The sequence below is a fragment of the Cryptomeria japonica genome, chromosome 3 (genome assembly GCF_030272615.1).
Source record: "Cryptomeria japonica chromosome 3, Sugi_1.0, whole genome shotgun sequence".
Taxonomy (NCBI): Eukaryota; Viridiplantae; Streptophyta; class Pinopsida; order Cupressales; family Cupressaceae; genus Cryptomeria; species Cryptomeria japonica.
Genome location: NC_081407.1, coordinates 160,904,692 through 160,928,426, shown reverse-complemented (window position 1 = coordinate 160,928,426; position 23,735 = coordinate 160,904,692). Strand labels below are relative to the sequence as shown.

At 35.0% G+C, this 23,735-nt stretch overlaps 1 protein-coding gene across 2 annotated transcripts; it reads left to right on the top strand.

The window, feature by feature from the left end:
• The first annotated feature begins 3,118 nt into the window (after nucleotides 1-3,118).
• LOC131031037 (15.7 kDa heat shock protein, peroxisomal) lies at nucleotides 3,119-9,623 on the top strand. Of its 2 annotated transcripts, none has more exons than XM_057962049.2 (3): nucleotides 3,119-3,349; nucleotides 3,461-3,597; nucleotides 9,206-9,623. In XM_057962049.2, the coding sequence occupies exons 2-3, from the start codon at nucleotides 3,465-3,467 to the stop codon at nucleotides 9,478-9,480; spliced, it is 408 nt and encodes a 135-aa protein (XP_057818032.1). In that variant the 5' UTR covers nucleotides 3,119-3,349; nucleotides 3,461-3,464; the 3' UTR covers nucleotides 9,481-9,623. The 2 variants fall into 2 exon arrangements, with proteins under 2 accessions (XP_057818032.1, XP_057818033.1); XM_057962050.2 differs by having other exon boundaries at nucleotides 3,119-3,369.
• The last annotated feature ends 14,112 nt before the right edge of the window (nucleotides 9,624-23,735 follow it).

Below are 23,735 nucleotides of genomic sequence, written 5' to 3'. Positions count from 1 at the left end.
TTTAACTGAAAGACCAGAAGACCAAGCCTTAAAAGCATACCAAAATTTCATGGCTGAGGTTGTTGTTGAAAGAGATATAGGAGCACAAGAAACATGCCGCATGCTACAAAAACTACCACTTGTGGTTTGTAACTGTCAATTTATATCGCTAAATGTAGGAAAAAAAGTACTCCATCATCTAAAAACAACAAATAGTGGTAGTGAGATACAATCAAACTACATATAGTCCTACATGCAACGACCACCTCATCTAGAAACTATATCACTTATTGAATTAGGAAGATCTCTCACATATTCTGCTTCTCGCAAAGGATGTAAATGGCGACAAAGAAAAGACAAAACAATAGTTCAAGTCTTTCCACTGTTTTATAGTGTTCCAAAAGAAGACTCTGAACATTTTGAGACATTTTGTTGGAGCGAGTTACTTCTATATAAACATTTTTGACAGAAACATGATGAAATAGGCCTAACCACAGAAGATATAATCAATCATTGGAAGCACATGAACACACAAAAATACAACGCATGACATGTTTATCAGACAAATCAACTTGAAGATGTCATGGACGAGGAAAACTATTCTGATGAAGATATTGAAAAACAAGAAAGCCTACAAATGGATAAATGGGATTTTTTATCTCAAATGGGCCTCGCTAATAATATCAAATTTAATGAACTTGAAATGTTAGGCCGACGTGATTTTGACATAAACAACAAATGGGAAAACCACAATGTTCCTATAAATTTGCATAAAGTTGCACTTGAATTTGTAAACACAAGCAAGATGTGCCAACAACAAATTCACTCACCCTTCAATTTGCACAATGAAAACTACAAATTATCACCAAAACAACAACTTGCCCTTACTATCATTACAAATCATTCAACAAATAATTCCCCAAAACAACCATTATATATGGTCATACAAGGAACAACGGGAACTGGAAAATCTTATCTAATTAGTTGCATAAGAAATACACTTCAAAATCACATTAAAAAAAGTGCAACCATACTCCTTGTCCTTGCTCCAACATGAATTGCAGCATTTAATGTACAAGCCACAACTATACATTCAACCCTCAAGATTCCAATTCAAGATATGCAACCACTGCAAGGACAAACATTAGCAACATTCCAAGAAGACATGAAAAATGTACAATACATTCTCATTGATGAGATGAGCTTCATTGGGCCAAAATTATTGTTAAAAATTGATAGTAGGTTACGTGAATCGATAACCCAAAAACAAAATATTTGCTTTGGTGCCATTTCTATTTCTTGTAGGTGACTTTGCACAACTACCACCTGTAATGGATAAACTTATCTATGCATCACACACATGTGCAATAAATCTATGGCATAAATTCAATACAATTGTAACATTACAAACAATATTTACACAAGACAATGACGATCCAAACCAAATACAGTTTCGTAGTACATTACAAAACATGCACAATGCGGAACCCGTAGACCATGACTGGGAATTGTTGATGACTCGCACAAACGAGCAACTTAAAGCAATTGAACAAAAAGAATTCAAGCAAACTATACATTTATTTGCTACAAATGAGCTAGTAGCATTACATAATAGAAAAATGCTAAAACAACTAAACGTTCCTATTGCACTTAGCCTTGCAGTAAATGCACAACATAAACTACCGTCTGCTGATAATGATGACCAACTTTCCCAAGAGGTCCTACTTAGCAAAAATCAATGTGTTATGCTTACAACAAACCTATGGATCCAAGCTGGTCTTGTAAATGGATCTCTTGGAGAGGTCAAAGATATTATATATCCATTGGGATTAAAACCACCAAACTTACCAACATATGTGATAGTCATTTTTGAAAACTATAATGGTCCACCATGGGATGAAACAAATCCAAAAACTATACCAATACAACCAATATCACGAGGAAATCAAACACAAATACCACTATCCATGGCATGGGCTATCACTATACACAAATCACAAGGACTAACACTAAATAAAGCCACAATTGATATTGGTAAAACTGAACGACAAGGCCTCACATTTACAACAATATCTAACCATACAAGGCCTGTGCATAGAACCTGTATTCTCTTTTGAGCGATATGCAAAAATGAAAAAAAACCCATACAACATTATCATAAAGAAAGAAGAAGACTGCTTAGAATTGCTCTCACAATAGAAACTACAAGTATGCATAATTACTTACAGTCCCTCATGAAGTTTTATCTACTTTAATAAAATTTAATAGCCATCTAATTATTCTCTATTTTGGGTAGAAGTTGCATTGTGATCAAGTTTTAGACTGCTGCAATATTGCAGCCCACCAAATAAAAGAAAACTCTTCAACAAGAAGTATTTCAATTAAATTTGAATGTTATGTTTTTCAAACATACATATCCCTTTCATTGTTCGCATTTATTCCTTTGTTCTTGGCATAGCTTAATGTCCAAGTTTTTTTCCCATTCCTAACAAATATTATGTTCCTACATTCCTTCGTTTCACATTAGATTCGTTATTTGTATTATCTACAGAGTATTCTAGTTACCATCATGACCCTAACCATATCCATGATCAACCACAATAGCTCTCTACAAAAAAAATTCAGGTATGTACACAAATTATTCTCTCCCCATAAAGTTATACATTATATATTATTTACATTCTTAGTAAGGCCAAATTGCATAAGGTTTGCATAATCATAGTTGGTTTTTTTACAAAATGTTTGCAGATTAAAGTGGGAACGAAAGAAAGTAAATCAAGTAGAATAAGTCAATTATGGATTTTGAATTATGTACCATATAGGTGGTATTGCAATTGATGTACATACAAATATTTAGGGTTCAAACAATTACACAATTACTTTTTTTCAAAATACTTGGAGATTAAAGTGGAAAGAAAAGAAAGTATAGGAACTAGAATAAGTCAATTATGAACTTCTGAATTATGTACCATACAGGAACTTTCTCAAACAAAATGCTTCTACACAAGAACGTTTTTAAGCATTTTATGTACATACAAATATATTACATTACTTAATGTTAAATTTATTAAATGTCTTTATCTCTTGTTTGTTATAATTGCCCTCAACTAACCTGGAGAAGAAGAGGAAGCTACTAGAACACTAGATGATAATGACAATTGAGTAGAAACTGCTCGAGCTATTGTCGGTGTGGATTTAATTGAAGTAACAATCTCAAAAATTTCATGCGTTTGGCGTGATCAAGCGTATTTAGTTTGTTTTTGCACGATATAAGCAATGCAGGACAAAATGACATCAATATCATATACATAATTGAAGTAACAATCTCAAAAATTTCATGCGTTTGGCGTGATCAAGCGTATTTATGGGGGTACAACTATCTGCAATCTGGTTTGTTTTCACTTCAGATGTGTTTCTGCATGTTAATTTGAGGGCTTTTTAAAATTTAAGGTACTAATGGTTACTGGGATTTTTCTTCCAGATAAATGGCTCGTTCAATTGTGAAAGATCCACTGTCACACATTTTGCCTTTTAGATTTGCCATTGATGAATCGGCCGCCGGGCAGGTAGATTGGTTGGAAACTCCCAGTGCCCATATCTTCAAAGTCAATGCTCCTGGTAATTTAATTTCGTCGTATTTTCTGTCATTCTGCTCGTTTAGGTTTTCAAATATGTCTCAATATTGAATTGATTCTTTTAATTAATTTTACCAAAGCATTTATGTTGTTATGTTTAAACATATTCAATCGCCGTGTTCTTGAAAGTTGAGTTGTCGAGTTTTTGATTTAAGTTGAAGAAAACAAGCGTCTAGTTGATGGCTTGATTTTCAAACACTATATAAAAATTCTTCGTCTAGTATTGAAAGAGCATTTTAGCTTTTTATCTTAGATCAATACCAAAAATATTCACCGTTATTTTTTATTTAACATGTACATGAATCAGTCTAAACATTATTTTAAAGAACCTAAGGTACTACTTTACAAGGAGCTTCCCTTCCAATTCAAAGAACAATTTTATTGCACATTCGCTCTGTTTTGTGTCACATTGAAAGATGCGAATCGATGTAAAGCTATGTTGGTTCTACTTCTTTTGTTAGATCATGCGTATTTACTTTCACTATATTTGAGGTCCTCTATATCATAGACGCTCAATCTCTTCCACATCTTCACTTTCGCTATCCCTCACAAGGAGACTACCTCTTTTCTCATTCTAGTTGAGGACCAAATCTAGATCCCCTCAAGAATCTATCTAGTTTTCAGGTTTGACAAGACTCACATTTTCTTTAATATAACTCTAGCAAGTTTTCTTGTCATGGGGGTGATTAGGAGAGTAAAAGAATCAGAGACAGTTGTCTCAAAGAAACTTTGAACCAATTAGCATGCAAAAAAGACTCTTTGAGGAGAAAATCAATAACCATCTAGTAAGGATACCACCAGGTGCTCCTCCAGGAGAAGAGGCTAAACACTCGCTGCTTGGCCAAATTTTATTCATAATAGGCTTAGCAAAGGTAACATCAACCTTCGTTTGTTACCCTTACAGGGTTGGTCTTTTTTGGCTGGGAGAAGGGGATATAGGGAGCTCATCCTCTTCAATTTCCTTTTCCTCTTCCTGGAACTGAATGCTTCTCACTTTAGGTTGGGGTGGGGAGGCATCACTGTCTCTGTGTTTTGTTTCTATGGTGCTTCTTGGTTTGCTACTTTTGTTGTTTCTTCTCTCTGACGCCATCTTCTTCTTGCTCTAAGACTGGAAAGTTGGAAGATGAAGGATCTTTATTGAAAGGTCTTGATTGTGCAACATGCTTTCGATTTTTGTGTTTAACTTGTTAGAACCCTTCATTTTGTGATTTGATTGTCTTTGATACCTTTGGCCTTTTAGGGTAATCTCCTTGGAAATGACCATGTTAATGGGACATATGGGACTGTCTTTGGACATGTAGTGTCGTGGTTAAAACACTTCGTTGGTGAAGCGGCCACCAAAGTTCAAACCCCTGCTGGGCCATTGTGCTTGCAGGCCTTGTGTCTTCACTGGGCTGTTGTGCCCGCGGGTTTGAACAAGTGAAGTGTGGGGTGAGGTCCCTCAGTTGTGGCCTCACCGGTTCATAGCTCCGGCACCACATCATTTAGTCTAAGTTTATGGCTTCAGGTAGACTTTTTGCTAGGTCTAACTCCTCACAAAATCCAGTAACAGAGTAGTTTTTCTATAGAGGTCCTGCCCAAGTTAATGTTCCGATCTTGTTAACAATGGATTTGAGAACTTCTTCATGCTAGACATGCAATGGGGAGGAAGGGGAGGCTGATCCATACTGGAACTTTAGATGGAGTCTCTTCGGGAGGGTTGAAGTTAGGATCTCAACTATTGAATTTGATATAAGACAATACTGCCTGGAAAAGCAGAGCCCACTTCCGAAATAAGATCTTTGTCTTCTTTGTTAAAGAAGGTTGCCAAAGAAACTTCTAACACACTTAGCAATCTCAACTGAGCCAGAGTTCCTAGGGTGCCATTCTTTATCAGCCCACTACCTCAGCCACTTGGGAGATGTCATGCCCATATTTTAACATGAATATAAGTTATAACAAAAACAATCAACAATTTTTTTTTTATTAATATTTCCTCAATGATAGATGCAAGTAAAGTTTATAGACTATATTTAATTATGATTGAGGTCTTAATTGAATATGGTCTATAAACTTTACTTAAATCTACCGATGAAGAAATATTAATACAAAAATAATTTTAAAAACAACATTTGTTGGTTGTTTGTGATGGTGATGCACCAAAGAATTTCCAACCAGAGCTAGTTCGAAGAGATTTATAGGCAGATTCACAATATTGTTCAAGGGAACTTCTACCGTAGGGATCTCCTACCATCTCTGAACAATGTGCAGGTCTGCTTCTTTTACCATTTCTTGGGAGGCTTTCACCATCTGAAACAATTTGATTTAGGAGAGACAATCTGGTTTCATCTTGACTGCAATGGAATACATTGCTGATGTATGAGGGGCCATGAGGATGCCAACACAGAAAGGAGAAAGCAGCCAGAGGATGCTAGGGTTTTACTTTTATTGCTTCACAGTTCACACACCATCAGCCACAGGCTAATCATGCTCTCTAAGAGTTACTCAAAGTAATGCCATTTTCAAGAGTTCCTAGAAGTTTCTTTTGTTTCTGTAGCGCTATCTACCACTCCTACACTGTTTTCTTAAGAAGTTTGCCCCAAGCTTTATTGACCTAGCTGTTCCAAATCTGATGGTTCTGGTGCCAAGGTTTTTGAGTACCCATTTCCTTGTTTGGTGCAAGATAGCTAATTTACCTTGTAATATGAAAATTTATCAGTTTGCACCATTTCCTTAAGGAGTATACCTCAAGCTTTCCCGTTTCCAACTTTTGTGACCTACTTGTTCCAAACCTTATGCCTTCATTCCCAAATTTTCTGAGAACCTGATTTCCTTTTTTATTTCAACATAACCTATAGACTTTGAAACATGAACAATTGCTAATTTAGACATTGCAACGCAGGTTCTTTTTGTGTGATTGGAATGTTGTATTTTTCTTTTTGGGTGAGAAAAGGAAATGGTTCTAGAATGGATATATTTAACGTTGTCATGGGGAATATTTTTGTCTGTGTTGTGATTATATGGATTTATCTTTTTAAACAGTTTTTGGGGTACTGCATGGTAATAGCAGACAGTTACAATTTTGCATTCGAACACCTATTTGAATCCATCTTTAGCCTTATTTTAATATTTTTGCTATTACTTTGGAGGTTTCTTGTTACTTCTAACTTTGGCCATTCTTCCTTTTAACTACTGGGATTTCCTATGGCTCCAAGAAACCATTTCTGGAAGGTCAGTAATACATTTCAAAGTTTCTGAAACAAATACTATGTTCCAAGAACCTTTAGAATTTCCTAGAGAATGGTTAGAAACTCTTCGAAATGTTTCCTGTAGGTTTCTATTTTTTTTAATGTAAATTGGTATCCTGAGTCTTACCAGACTCTGAATATTGCAGCAAACTCTTTTGAATTCAATATTAATCAACCTTAGAGACGAGCACAAATTTGCAGACTACTCTCTGTACAATCCTCTGTCAAAGTTCCTGCTGTTGCCCACGCCTAAATTGGTTCATTTCAATCTTCAAAATTCTATTGCCCATTCACATACTCCCCTTTCTCTGGTTTTAGCACTGCTAACTCTCTTTGCTGTGAGCTTCTACCTTATTTTCCACGCTAGAAATTTCTCTTCACTTTGACTTACAGCCGCCCCTCTTATTTGCAATGTTGTTTCTTTTAACAATTGCCCTGTTCCAACGCATATCCAGCAGCTTCTTATAAGCAGCAGCTTTTCCTCTATCCTGGTGCCTTCCTCTCCGTGATTCCTTCGCCCCTTCCCCTTCTTTCCTCAACTCAGTGCAACCTTCGAGTTTTTCAGATTTTTTTGGGCCTTCCAAATGCATAACACGCCTTTAGAATTTCTGCTTTTGTTTTATTTGTTTTAGAATTTGTTCTAGCTGTGCGCTTATGGCTCTTGTCATTGAATAAACTCAGATATTACTAATATCACAGAGGCCTTTGATAAATTTTTAATTTTTGAAAGCAAAATGAACAAAATTCTATGATAACCTGGCTATAGAAAAATCAATGCAAAACAAAAAATGAAAACAAAAACCGTCAATTATGTTTTTGGGTGATGCGGATTGCATATGCGCCTGAGTGCGTCAGCATCATGTTTCTACCAGTTAACTTCTTTACCAGTGTTTGTTCCCCATGTTTCCAACTCCACATCTAGGATTTTCTTGTAACAGTTTCTCTCTTTGCTGTTTCACTAGGAAGTCTATCCAAAAATTTCTTATGCTTTTTGATCTAACTGTTCCCCTGTTCCTGCTATTGATACTTGTTGCCAAGGCTTTTAAGTGATTTTTTATTTGTGAAATTTAGGAAATTGCCTATTTTTTGACATAGGGGGAATCGTATATGTCTTTTATTGACGCTAATAGTGGCAGGTTGTTTAGTTTCCCTTCTCATCTAGTTTGTTTTGATATTGTAAGTCTGCATAGAAATTTGTTACTTATTCTTGGTGCAACATAGGGAATTTGCAGCTTTCTACAGAGGGTGAATTATTTAGGCGGTTCATTAATGCTATTAGTGGTACCCTTCTTAGTTTCCCTTCTCATCTTACTTCATTTGATTTTGGATCAGCCTGCACGGGAAAGATGTTCAAGAATTCCTAAGCTTTTATGTTGGTTTCAGGAAGTTATTATTTTAATTTTGTTCCGAATATTCTTTCCGAGTCTTTGGATTAGTGGACTGTATGTCCAAATATATTTTGAGGATATTGGATGTTAGATGAATGTTTTCTTGAATCTTCTCAATCGTGTATCTACGTGACATGATATTTTCCAAGCTTTGGGCTCCCTAAATGGTGTATTATGTACTGGACTTGATTTTTGGTATGAGAGCACAAATGAACCAGTGACCTTGTAGATGGATATCAAGTAGACTTGAGTACCAATTGTGGTTTGAAAATATAATTAGTGTTCTTATGGGTGGGTATGGCTCTATTTCTGCATAATTAGTTTAATACCTGTAGATATAGTTGGACATCTGTATTGGAAAAAAATGGGCTCTCCAATATGTTATATCCCTAGCCTATATTCAGGCTATTATTTTCATAATGTGTTTGGATTATGAACCGACTGACATGAATCATGTATAATATTTGGAACATTGTAGCACGCTACTTCAGAAAGCCGGGACACCAGAAGCAAAGATTTGCTCTACTCTAGTATTATTGAAGTTGAGGTTATATAAGAGTTTTATCATCATTTGTTAGGTATCTTATGATCTGACGTTGGATACTGAGAGGGTGCCACTTCCAAGTAGCATTGTAATATGAACTTTAATTTTCTTTTCTGTCGTATTGCTGTCATTTAATGCAGTCAAGACCCAAGTTTTTTTTTCCACTCGCTATTGTTATGTCTATATGCAAAAATATAAGAATTTCAATCAACACAATAGTTCGCTCCTGATAATGCAGCTTATATTATGGATAAACATAACTTTTTCTTTGTACTTCAAAACAAAACTACTGCACCTGGAGATGTAGTAGACAGTTTTCATTTTTCTTTCTGATTCACGCCTTATTGTGGCAGCGTTATATCAATCTTCTATCTTGAATTTGCAAGAATAGAAAAGAGACCAATACTCCCAATATTCTTTGTCAATTGGCAGGGATGAACAAAGATGATATAAAGGTTCAGGTGGAAGATGGTTACATTATCCATATTAATGGAGAAAAGGTGAAAGAGGAAGATAAACCAGAGGGCATTTGGCACTGCATGGAACGAGGGAAAGGAAGTTTCTCTAGGCAGTTTAGCTTGCCTGACAATGTGAAGATGGATCATATAAAAGCCCAAGTTGAAAATGGACTGTTGACTGTCATTGTTCCAAAGGACTCAAACCCAAAATCTAGATTGCGAAATATCACCATTTCTAGCAAGCTGTAGTAGCAGAGACAGATTATCTTTCCATGTACCATCTTGGATTGTTACGGTTGTGTATCTTTTATGAGTCTCTAAAAGATCTGCTTAGTAATGATAAATCAATAATCATCTAGCAGCATAAAAATAAAAAATATTTTCTTGTCTAAGGTATTTGTCTAAGATTTTTGTTGTGTCAAATAAGGAACTTAGCTGTTTTGGTATTTGGGTGTGAATTAAACAAGAGGTGAAAAATTCTGCAAGCTGTCTCCTCTACTGATCGTATAGTATAAGCTTTCTACACATTTCAATGATGAGTTAAAGAAGTTCAGATTATCTAATTATGTTCAGTTTAAGAATATGTTTCTAAATGTCTTATAACTTAAGCCTGTATTGGATGCTTATATGAAGTTTTATATAAATCTCAATTTTGAGCTAGTTTTCACTATTACAGAATTCTTCAGTGCATTTGAGATTCGTTGGGTTTGTACTTTGTTCATGTTTGTTAGTGTTAGAAAACCACTAAGAACGAGGGATATCTCCCTGAACCAAACCACAATTTTCAATTTCTTAGGTTTCTTTAGTTGATTTGTTAGGCCGGGATTTTAATAGAAAGGAAAAAATGACAAAGTAAAACTGCATGTATTATTTGAATAAAAAAGAATTAGTAAATAAGGCAGCGATGGAACAGTTCAACTATCATACAAAAACCACCAAAACTGAAATATAGAGACTAACTGATATAGTACCCCTAATGATTAAATCATTAACAGATTGCAGATAAAGTTAGTTAAACTTCGAATTATCAACTGCCTGGTCATGTGGATGTTATCAACAGTTCATCTAGTCCTCCTAAGAGACAATTTCACATATTGTCTAGTAGCATAGAAGTTTCAGTGGTAACAGGATGGAGTGTAGATCAAGCATTCTACAACCTAAGCTGTGTTATGATTTGCATCTAGGCATTCTGTAAATGTATGTAGAGAAAAGTAATATTAATGTTCACTGGGGTTCAGGACCACTCTCTTCATATGTTTACATGCTTACCAAGGCAACCTAGTGGCAATCTTTAGGTGAGTTTGACAGAAAGGAAGAGATAACCCTTCAATCGAATTGTCACCATGCAATGGGATGCATTAAACTTATTATCAAAAATTTATATTTGAAACATTTATTTTATTAAAAAGCATTAAATTCTTCCAATTTGTAAAGACGATAGTTAAATTATTTAATATTGTCGCAATTACTTATATGTTCTATTAAGTTAGAAATTTAATAAACTATTAAATATATTATAATATATTTTTTTTTGATGTTTATTATTTCAATATAATTTTGATTTTTTTAATATTTATTATACTATTGCATTATTGTGATATAATTTTATTTATCTTATTAAAACATATTAATTTTCCCTACCTTATATTTGTAAAGATGAAATTTAAATTATTTAAATATTGTCACAATTACTTATATAAGTTCCATTGAGTTAGAAATTTAATATAAGCGATAAATGTATTATAATAAGATTTTGATCTTTTTAAATACTTATTTACTATATTTTTTATTTTTTATTATAATTATGTTAGTATATATATATATATAACACATTATTGTGATATAATTTTATTTATGGAATGATTATTTTTTAATAATATGTTTTAAAAACTTGTTAACATGAAATTTGTGGAATTCTAGTCTATTAACCCACACATCATGCTTATTGATTAGTATTTTATAAATGGTATCATTAATCATACATACTAGGTTAACCTTTCAAATTGGTGTGTCACCTTAAAGTTATTGATAGTAAAATGACTTACAATATGATGTGCTAATGTTAAATGAATTTCAATTTCAAATTTTTTTTAATTGGATGAAGTTAGTTTAAAAAAAATAGTTTACAATAACAATTATATATCAGGAACAAAATTATTGAAAAAGACCGTAGCGATAAGATTAGTTTGTTGAAACATAATAGACAACAATGAAATAAACCATTCACCAATGACAATCCATAGTAATAATAGCCTCAAGATTGGAGAAACTAGTCCCAAACACAAAAAGGAGTGTGGAGCTACAAGTGCAATTAGAACAACACCATAGATAAGTGCATAAAGTGAAGTTGAACACTCTTTAAGTTATATCAATTGTTGAAGTAGCCTGAAGAGTGTGATCTACATTGAGTTATGATCTTGATAACAAGGAGCATGATCATGTATAGTTGGATGCATACATGGATTTTTCAAATGATTGCAATCTTAATTGTTTCATGATCGACATATCACCTTTGAAGCATTTTGTAATCTTGTATTCATTGCCATTAGAAGAAAATGAATTTGGGTTGATAAAAGTTGAGATATATGTAATTGGATATCTTTACAGTTGCCCTAATCCACATAACAATCCATTGTCACATTGTCATAGTCAAAGCAATGTAGCCTGCGACAACTGGGGTAGCTATAACATGAAACAAGGCCTCCTTCAGTGTTCACCTAGTCACCTCAATGTTTTTAGTAGTTAGTTTAGCACATCAAAGTTTGGCATTTTTTTTTTCTTGGGGCACTTAAGATAATGCATTGGTACGGTGTAGCCTAAAATGTTCAGGTGAGCTAGGGAGCAAAACAAGACCAAGCCTAGTGTAAAATTGCCCTCCTAGATGTTTTGGTGCCGACGGTTCAGCCCAACAACAAATATAATGAAAGTTATGCTAAATTGTAAATTTTTATTGAACAAAATTGACACTTTTGCAACTTTTGAAAATTTACCACCATGATCATCTAAATTGGAGTAATAAAAAAATGAGAGAGGTAATTGTGGAGTGATCTTATGTGACCTTGTAGGTTTAAAAAAAATATTTGTATGTGTGATCTTGGGTACTCCCCTTGCAAACTCAAACACAACGACAATAAAATAAACATAAAATGCAAGAAAAAATCACTTGCTTTCTATTATCCCAATGAAACAAAACTATAACCTTCAGAAAATAACAATGAACACTCATGGGATTTCTCATTATGATAATTTGCATGTTACAGACACAATCTACACCACTCTTTTATCACCTCCACTTGCCTACTTTATCTAAAATGTATAATTACCTTATAATATTTAGGAAAAGTGTAAAAGGCCTAACCAACCCTTTTCACACTTGAAATTTTTTTGAAAATTAGAAATTTGGATTTTCACTAGTCAAACTTTTGGGAGTTGTAACTTTCAACTTAGTCATTGGATCTTTAATCATCATATATCATTAGAAAGCTTGTGAGGAGACCTTCAATGGTATAGTGTGCTAAAGCAACTTTGGTCAACTTTCAAGCCCATTCGAGGCCTCTAAGGTCCTCAAAATTGCATTAGAAGTTGTATTTGGAGAAATTTACCATAATACTTGAATATCTCTTGAATGCCACAAGACATTAAGAGATTCTTTCACCATTGGCTTCATTTTACCATTTTAGAGGTCTAAGCAAGATTTTGTGCAAATATGACAACTTACTAAAAATAGTAACCCTACCAAAAATAGTAACCCTACCATTATTAACCCTTATTAAAAAATTAAACAATTTTTTGGTAATGAAAGATTGCTCTTACGTCTTGGCTATTCCTACATTAGAATGCCACGAATTTCAAGAAACAAGCTATTAAAGTTTGACATTTTTTTGCACTTATGGATCTTAGGAGAATGCGCTTGTATGTTGTAGCTTGAAATAGTTGAACATGTTAGGGAGTGAAATATAACCATGCCTAACATAAAGCTACCCACCTAGACATGTTGGAGTGGATGGTTCAAACCCATGATAAACAAAAGGAAAGTTATGCTACATTGCAACTTTTTGACTAAATACATCTAATATTTTTTACAGCCTCGACCAATTGGATTGGAGTATTTAAAATTGAGGGAAGTTATTGTGAAGTGACCCTACATGACTTGTAGGTTCAGACACAATGTTTGTATATTGCATGGATTCAAAGAAATAGCTTGACAAATTTTGGTAGTTTTTGGCACTTATGACTCTTAAGAGAATGCATTAGTATGGTGTAGCTTGGAATGTTCAGGTGAGTTATGGAGTGAAATAGGACCATGCCTAGCATAAACCTTCCCCCTTGGACGTGTTGGCGCTAACATTTCAACCCCACTATGAGTAGAACAAAGTTATACTATGTTGCAAATTTTCATTGAACAAAATTGACAATGTTTGTAACATTTGAAAATTTGCTACTATGATCAACTAGATTAGAGTCTCCAAAAAATAAGAGAGGTTGTTGTGGAGTGACCCTACATGACCCTATTGTTAAGTTCTGATACTAAATGTAAAGTACTGATGCCAATAGCTAACAGATTCAACCTCGGTAACTTAAACTTCAGCAATACAACCAAAAACTTATAAACATGCAAACTCATAAACACAATCATCATAACACATATAACACCAGATTTAACGTGGAAACCCAAATAGGGAAACACCACTATGGGATTTCGGACCCACTAAGAAATATACTCTTCTAGAGTATGCTCGGTTAAAAGCAAATCCTGTTAAAGATTACAAACACATTGCTAGATGTGACCCGGTTAAGGGATTTCCCTTAGATCTGTTAGGATCTTCACTTTGTTAGAAGTGACCTTGTCAAAGGATTTCAAACACTCATTTAGAATGTTACCTTACTAGAGGGTTTACAAATAAGACTGTTAAGTCCACTCGGTTAAGAGATTTTCTGTCACTTACAAAATAATAGTATTAAAAATATATCTGCAACTTCACATCTAATATGTTAAAGCAGATTCTATTTTGCTCAAAACAATCTTGTCATAGGACTTATCTTGTCCCTCTGTTGGGCACCCTACTCTGTTATTCAAACAGGTCTTCAAGCTTCCGTGCTCGGTAATCACTATGTAGCATCCCTGTGCTTACACTTGCCCACATACATTGTTCATCAACAATTTCTTATTTATAAACAATTTGCTAACCGCTGAATCTCCTTGATCACATTTCCCATGATCAATCTTAGCCGTCAGATCTTCAATCTTGACTAGGTTCAATGTATCCTTCGATCTAAAAACGTTTTACCTTGCCTTGGGACTTGCATTCCTTTCTTGGAACTTGCACAAGGTTATTGCGGTTCAATCTAAGTTGTAGATCTTCATGCCGATCTTCCATTGCCATAGATCCTTAACAAACTTCATGCACGACATACCAATCATTTAATTAACTCCAGATCATCATTGTCTTTCATTAAATAATGCTTTTATCCATCCAATGTGATTTGTCATAACTCGGTAAATACTAAACTTTACTCGGTAGACATTCCGTCTTCATTAACCGATATCGATAACCTTAGGGTTTACCGACTAGGTTTCTTAGGGTTTACCGACTAGGTTATTTGCTCGGTGACATAGTATAGTATTAACCTTACAATCAACAACATATGTAGGATATCAAAACAATCTAAACATCATGATCTCATCATTGTCTAACTCGGTAGTAGTTTCCCATTGCATGTCTTATTTCTCCCCTTTCTTATCACATTCTTTCTGTGTCACTTACCGACTACTTAATACTCATCAAAACATGCTTCTTAAGATATAGCAACATCATACTGAATCAGAAAATCAATTTCTTGACATCAATGACAAAATAATGTTATAAAGATAGTTATCATCCTTTTTCAGTTATATCAATAATCTTCAACAACCTTCTCAATATCCTTAATGAATATCAACAATCTTTCTTTCTATTGAAAATGCCAACAATAGGTTCAAAAAGAACATATGTATGTGCCATAGATTTTTAGAAATAGCTTGTCAAATTTTGACAAGTTTTTGCAATTAGAGCTTTTAAGAGAATCTGTTGGTACAATGTGGCCTAGAATGTTTGGTTGAGATGGGGAGTGAAAAATGAGCATTCACAGTGTAAACCTACCTGCTTGGTTGTGTTGGCACTAATGGTTTGTCCCCACAATGAAGTAGAATGCAAGTTATGTTAGATGACAACTTTTCATTAAAGAAATTGACACTTTTTGCAACATTTGAAAACTTGTTGCCATGTTCAACTGGATTGGAGTCTTAAAAAATTAAGAGAGGTTATATAGAGTGACCATACATGATCTTGTAGGTCCTAATGAAACATTTACATGTGCCACAAATTCCAAAAAACAACTCATCAAAGTGTCATAGGTTTTTGCATTTATGACTCTTAAGAGAATGTATCGTTACAATGTAGCTTGGAACATTCAAGCAAGATAAGAAGTAAACCAAGAGAATTCCTAATGTAAACTTACCTACTTTAATGTGTTAACAATGACAGTTTGGCTCCACAATGAACAAATTTTTTTATGCTACATTACAACTTTTTATTGAACAAAATTGACATTTCTTGTAACATTTAATTTTTTTTTCATCATGATCAATTAGATTTTGATGAGGCAAACACAGCCAGACAAACCATGTTGCTGAGGCAAACACAACCTACATGGGTTAAAAATGGCTATTTGTGGTGGTTTCAAGAAAGTCTGGTTGGAAAGTGATTCACTGGATATAATCAATTGCTTGATTAGAAAGACTATTCCCAGCTGGACGATTAATTATTTAATAAAGGAGTGCTTTGATATGATTGACAAATTTGAGGCAATTCAAATTTCACATGTTTTTAGAGAGGGTAACAGGCCTGCAGACCACGCAACGAATCTTGGTGTTGTTAGAGATGATGAAAAGTGGTGGTGGGAAGGGGATTCCTTTCCAATTCAGTTGTGTGAACTAGCAAGGGAGGATGCCATAAATATCTCTCCGATTGAGCATTAATTATGACAACTTTTTACACGTGTAAAGCTATTCATAGAAATCTGCAGTGGTGACCTTCCAGATTTTTCCTGTGGGTCTGGTTTGTTTTCATCTGTTTGAAGCTTGGTTTTATTATTATGGGTAAAATTTACAGAGGCAATAATATTATGGGGGGAGACAAGAATAGATTTGAGCCATCTTCGTGCGAGCTTTGGGATAATAACGAAGAGGTTTGGAGGGAACCCGTGGACAAAGACATGGAACCATTTGTTAGGAAACTCCATGGTCAAAATCACCATCTTATAGACTTGTTTGTGAAAAGTTGGAATAATGGGGTTCTAAGTGTGTATGGGGTGGAGTTCAGGATTGATGAACCCTTCATCGCTGAGATTTTTGGGCTTAGCATGGAGGGTAAAAAATTTACAAGGAGGAAAAATTCAGAAGAAGCCATTTCTTGTTTCTATGATAAGAAGAGTAAACAAAGCAGAGTCAAGAAGAACCTAGATGGAGGCTACAATTGAAAGGACCTTCTGAATTTATGGGCGAATATGGCGGAAGTTATCATGAGGTACATAACCATGGATGACCGCTATGCTAGTATTTTTTCCTATTACTTTATTATTCTAAACCACTTTAGGAATGATAAAAGAATTTCAATTCCGTTCTATTTGCTATCATCTCTTGAGAATTCCATTCATAAGCATTTTGAGAGTGAGGAAAACCCAGTTTTGCATGAGGGTTTAATCCTCCTAATTATGGAGTTTGCTAGGGCCCATGAGGTTAAACCCTCCTCGGTTATGAGAGACCCTACGATTTTAGCTAGCCAAGAGGTGCATGATGTTTTTGATACAGAGTTTGGTGAGGTGGAGGGTGGAGTTGCTATGAACCAAAATGACATACAAGTTTCGAAGGATTCTAAATATAAACCCTCGGAGGATGAGGGTCCCCTGTAGAAGCCCACACGTGGCACAAATTGTAGCAAGAGAAATCCACCTAGATGGGTGTAAATGATGTTCAATTCTCAATTCAATATGCAAGATATATTCTAGTTTATCTTTTCTTGATCTATGTATTATCTATTTATATGATAAATCTGATTATCTTCTTTTGTATGGCAGGTGAGAGGAGCATTTATTGATTTCGATGTCCTTCTCACAAATGCCAATTGATATGTATATGCAAGCTCGGTACGATCAAGTAATGCCTTGATCGATCATGTCTTTTAGACATGACCGATCAAGACATTACTTGATCGTGCCCCTTGGCTTATCGCAACAATTACAATCGGTGTATGTTAACAAACTGATACCCATCGGTGTATACTTATCTTAACATCCTGATAACCATCGGTGTGTATTTACCTTGCCACCCGATACCAATCGGTGTATGTTAACCCGATATCAATCGATGCATATTTAAATTGTCACCCGATACCAATCGGCGTTTAGTTAATTCGATAATCATTTTTGTTTACTGTTAAATATATTAACCGATATAAATCGGAATACATTGGTTAGCCCGATTAATAATCGGTGATCACATTAATAAGACAAACCGATATTAATCGGGATTCATACGTTAGAATATAAATCGATATTGATCGATATGCTATAGGATGATTATCGATAGTCAAGCATTGATCGAACTAAGTAGTTGAAGAATGGTCATCAAATGAAGGATTAATAGCTTGAAGTTTTCATCATAATCTATCAATAGGATAAATGATTGAATGAGAGACTTCATTTATCTCTCATTCAATCATTTATATTACTGAAGCTATCATGCATTAACACTCCCTCGTAGCTAGGTAAGATAAATGAAAACAATATATCAAGCATCACAATTCAAATGATGGTTAGTATTCTTTACACAATATGACTCTCTAGAAAATCATATCACCTAATCACATGATATGAAGTATCACCTAAACACGTGATACAAATGCCCATCACATCAATCTTGTGATGACAGGATATCACCTAAGCATGTGGTATCAGTATTGCCTAAACACGCAATACTTAAGGATAATCATATGAGAAATATTAAATTCTCATCTTATCCAAGTTGTGGTATGTGCACCAACATCTTATACAAATGTTTTACCACAACACAATCATGGCACACCAGAGATCCAACATCATAATTGGTTTGGACATTATAAGATCGTCACCTTATAATGTCTACATACACGTGTTCATTATCTTGAGAGATCATCACCTCTTAGATATGAACCCAGGGCATAAAATCCAAAATGTCCTATCATGACAAAGAAGTTTACACATTAAACATCTTATTGATATGCAAATACAAATTACAAAACAAATTACCTTTCTATCATACCTAAACCTTTTTTGAAGTGGTCAATCTTCACTCTGGAAAGAGGTTTGGTCAGAATATCTGTAGTTTGATCTCTTGTACAAACATATTCTAATTGGATCACATTCCTGTCTACCATATCTCGCACATAGTGGTATGGAATCTCAATATGCTTGGATCTGTCATGGAACACTGGATTTACTGAAAGTTTTATGCAGCTCTGATTGTCACAATGTATGATAGTAGGTTTCATAGGCTCTCCAAACAATCCCACAATCAACTTCCTAAGCCATACTGCCTCTCGGGCAGCCATGAAAGCTGTAATGTATTCGACTTCGATGGAACTCTGAGTCACAGAAGACTGCTTTTTGCTGATCCAGGATATCATGACTGAGCCTAAACTAAAGCAACACCCTGAAGTGCTTTTCCTGTCAGTCACATTTCCAGCCCAATCTGAGTCTGTAAATCCGTGTAGGTCTAGATCAACTTTCTCATATTTGAGACCAAGGTTTAGAGTACCTTGTAAGTATCTCATAATGTGTTTTATTGCAATTAGGTGGATCTTCTTAGGCTCACACATAAATTGACTCAAGGCATTAATTGCATGACATATATCTGGTTTCGTATTTACAAGATACATCATGGACCCAATTATTTGCCTATATAGAGTAGGGTCCGAGGGTTGTGATTCTACTGGTGCTTCCTTCAGTTTATGAAAGTTTGTTTTCATTTGGAGGGGTCATGGGTCTGCAGTTTAGTATTCCAAATCTTGTCAAAATGTCCAAGGTATATTTATCCTGGTTTAGTATGATGCCATCAGAGTTCTGCCATACTTCCAAACCTAGAAAGTAATGAAGGAATCCCCAGTCCTTCATATCAAATTCTTTAGTAAGGTTTTTCTTATACTGAACTATGAGGTGATCTTTTCCTGTGATTAACAAATCATCAACATATAAAATCAATATTAGCATATCAGAAGGCTAGATTTGAGAGATAAGTATCAATTCTTTCATACCAGGCCCTGGGAGCCTGTTTAAGCCCATAGAGAGCTTTCTGGAGTCTACACACATGAGACTCTATATCATGAATTTCAAACCCTTCAGGTTGCTCTAGGCATACTTCTTCTGAAGTTCCTGAAGGAGCAGCATACTTCTGAGCTTTTTCTATAGTTTTGGTGGCCCATAGTGGTCTTTTCTTGAGGTTCTCTCTAGGTGGGTTTTGAGTTTCACCTACATTTTCCTCAAGACTCTCCCTCTGACGCTCAGGAGCATAGTCTTTCTTTATTCTAGGGGTGGGGATATAGACTTCAGGTTCTATTGAGCTTTGGGCTCTTTCGAAGGCTAAGTCTTCTTCAAAGATTACATCCCTACTCAGTTCAATATTCCTCTGACTAGATATATAGATTATGTAGGCCTTGGAGGTTTCACTATATCCTATAAGTATTTCCAGAAGGTTCTAATTTTAATCTCTTCTCCTTAGGTACATGAGTATAGATAGGACACCCAAATATTCTAAGGTGGTTGATATCTGGCTTTGTTTTAGTAAAGACTTCCTTAGGGGTTTTAGCTTCAAGATGGGAGTGAGGACATCTATTTTGTATATATACAACAGTGCTTGTTGCTTCTGCCAAAAGGTTGGTATTTAGATTCTGATCAAGAATCATGGCTTTGACAACTTCTACAATTGTTCTATTTTTCCTCTCAGCTACCCCATTTTGTTGAGGGTTATAGTAAGCTCCCTCTTAATCACAACATTTTTACAAAAGTCTTTAAACAAATCTGAGGTGTATTCCCCCCCATTGTCAGTTCTTAAGGTTTTGATTTTATTTCCTGAGTAGTTTTCTGTTAGTGATTTAAATTCCTTAAACCTATTAAGGATCTCTTCTGATTCTTTACATTTCAGAGAGTAGATCCAAGTTTTCCTAGAGTAGTCGTCAACAAATATTACATAATACAAACATCCCCCTAAAGAAGTTACATACATAGGTCCATATATATTAGAATGAACTAACTCTAGAACTTTGCTTGTTTTCCTAGTACTATTTTGAAAAATACCTTTAGCATTTTTACCTAGTGCATATCCCTTGCATGCCACTGAATGATATTACTTTAACTTAGGTAGGCCTGTGACAAGGTTTCCCATTTGATGATAAAGCTCTAAAAATTCAGGTGACCTATCCTTCTATGCCAAACTTCATTAGCATCTGTAGTTTCATGGATTAGGGCTAGGTTGAGCTATGTGCATAGCTCATACAAGTAGCCTTGTCTTTGACCAATATTTTTAGTTTTCTTGATAGATGAATTCTTTGGCCAAGCCAACACTCTGTTGTCCATGAAGGTCACTCTATATCCATTGTCCTCCAGTGCTGATATTGATACTAGGTTTCTCTTGATGCCTGGGACATATATGACTCCTTTAAGTTGTAATGATACACCTGACTTTAGTTTAATGGTGCAGGTTCCAACTCCTCTAACTGGATGTGTGGAGTCATCTCCGATAGTTACTTCCTCATCATTCTCCTCTTTCATCGAGTCTAGCATTCTCTGAATCCTGTAATGTGTCTAGATGAGCCACTGTCGATCACCCAGGAGTTAACTTTGTTTGGTGCTTGGTTTGTGAGTGTTGAATAGAGTACATACTTCTTGGGGTCTTCTTCCCTTTTAGATTTTCCTGTTTTGGCAAATGTGGCTTGTTGTTTGGCTCTTTCTGGACATTTGGAAACATAGTGCCCAAATTTGTCACATTTGTAACATTGAATATGTGAAAGATCCTTCTTGAAGGTGGTCTTGCCGTGACGAACTTTTCTCCTTCTAAATTGCTTTTGCTTGCTTTTCTTGTTTGAGTTTGTATTTAGAACTTGGAAGTCTTCATCTATATTCTGTTGCTTGATCCCTTTCTTATTTTTCCTTGATTCCTCTTGGAGACAGTCAGCCTTTAGCCTATCGAATTTTGGAAATTCATCCCTCGCACTGATGCCTTGGACGAATGTTTCCTATATGCTAGGCAACCCATCTAGAGCAATGAGTGTTAGTTCTTTGCTTTGGATCTCATATCCAAGAGTTGCCAGTTCATCCCTTAGGGTTGATATTCGCATGAAGTAGGCATTGACTAATTCTCCTTTGATCATGGCTATGTGATTTATTTCTCTCTTTAAAGCCAAGGTTTCACTAGCATTAGATATCTCAAATGCATCTTCAAGTGCTTTGAACATGTTGTAGGCTATTTCATGTTTCCTTATGATGGGCATGATATTATTTCTCACCCCATCAACTATGGTTTTGATGGCCTTTTCATTTCCCTCTCTCCAAGTTTTTTTGTCAAGTTCAGTCTCTGGTTCTGCAGTTTCAGCTTTTACAAATGATTCGACTTGATTTTCTTTTAGAATCATCTGAATTCTGAACTTCCACGCTGAGAAGTCATCACCTCCTCCGAGTCTATCTTCAAATCTGATAGCGCTAGCCATTAGAAGAATTTCGATGTTGAATATATGCTTGTTTGAATTTTCCAAAAAATTGAACAACCTTAGGTTTGATTTAACTATAGCTCTGATACCATGTAAATGATGTTCAATTCTCAATTCAATTTGCAAGATATATTCTAGTTTATATTTTCTTGATCTATGTATTATCTATTTATATGATAAATCTGATTATATTCTTTTGTATGACAGGTGAGAGGAGCATTTATTGATTTTGATGTCCTTCTCATAAATGCCAATTGATATGTATATGCATGCTGGGTATGATCAAGCAATGCCTTGACCGGTCATGTCTTTTAGACATGACCGATCAAGACACTACTTGATCGTGCCCCTTGGCTTATCCCAGTAATTACAATCGATGTATGTTAACAAACCGATACCCATTGGTGTATACTTATCTTAACATCCCGATAACCATCGGTGTGTATTTACCTTGCCACCCAATACCAATCAGTGTATGTTAACCTGCTATCAATCGATGCATATTTACATTGCCACCCGATACCAATCGGTGTTTAGTTAATTCGATAATCATCTTTGTTTACTGTTAAATATATTAACCGATATAAATCAGAATACATTGGTTATCCCGATTAATAATCTGTGATCACATTAATAAGACAAACCGATATTAATCAGGATTCATACGTTAGAATATAAACCGATATTAATCGGTATGCTATAAGATGATTATCGATAGTCAAGCATTGATCGAACTAAGTAGTTGAAGAATGGTCATCAAATGAAGGATTAATAGCTTGAAGTTTTCATCATAATCTATCGATAGGATAAATGATTGAATGAGAGACTTCATTTATCTCTCATTCAATCATTTATCTTACCGAAGCTATCATGCATTAACAATGGGCAGCTAAAAATTTGAAATCCCTTGTGCCCCATCCCCAAAATCTAGGCCCGCAAAATCCTAAAAAATAGAAATCTGGAAAAAAGGCACAGATTAAAGGAAAAGGGGAAAATGAAATTAGACTTGATATTCCACTTAATGTGGACTCCAATGAGACTAAATGTGATGAAATGGATATTGACAAGCTCTTGGGAAATTTGTTGGCTAACCAGGAGAAATGCTTCTAAAGGGTTTTTGGTGAAATTAGCTTCCTGAAATAGGGGATAAAGGATATTGTGGAATCTTTCACGGAGAATCCGACACCTGATAAACTAACAAACTCATGAAGTTGTCCTAAAACATTGCAAAAGACATTAAGGTTATGAAGACTAAACATGAGGCTAGGATTGATAGGTTGGAGAACGAAATCCAAGAGTTAAAGAGTAAGCTTAACGGTTTGGTGGAAGTTATTAAGGAAGAAATGCATAGCAGTGCCAAAGGCCTCAGAAGAGTCAATGAGGAAATTGCATTGCAGAAATTTTCACATGACCACTCTCATTCACAAGGGAGGCAATCATAATGCATTAATTGGATACTCTATCTAGGGTTCTCAAAGCATAGTCTTGGGAATGATGTACCTTTTCTTTATATTATAAAGAGTTGTCGCCTCTACCCTAAAAATTGTGCACATCAAAATAATTTAGAATTTCATTGAGGAAGGACTCATAATATAGTTTCATCAAAAAATATTATGGAACCTTATTATTTCATGGGGGATGTGTTGGCAACAACAATGTAGGAAAACTGAGAGGGGGGGTGAATCAGTTTTCACTAAACTTAAACATATTAATGTTAACTTCATATCT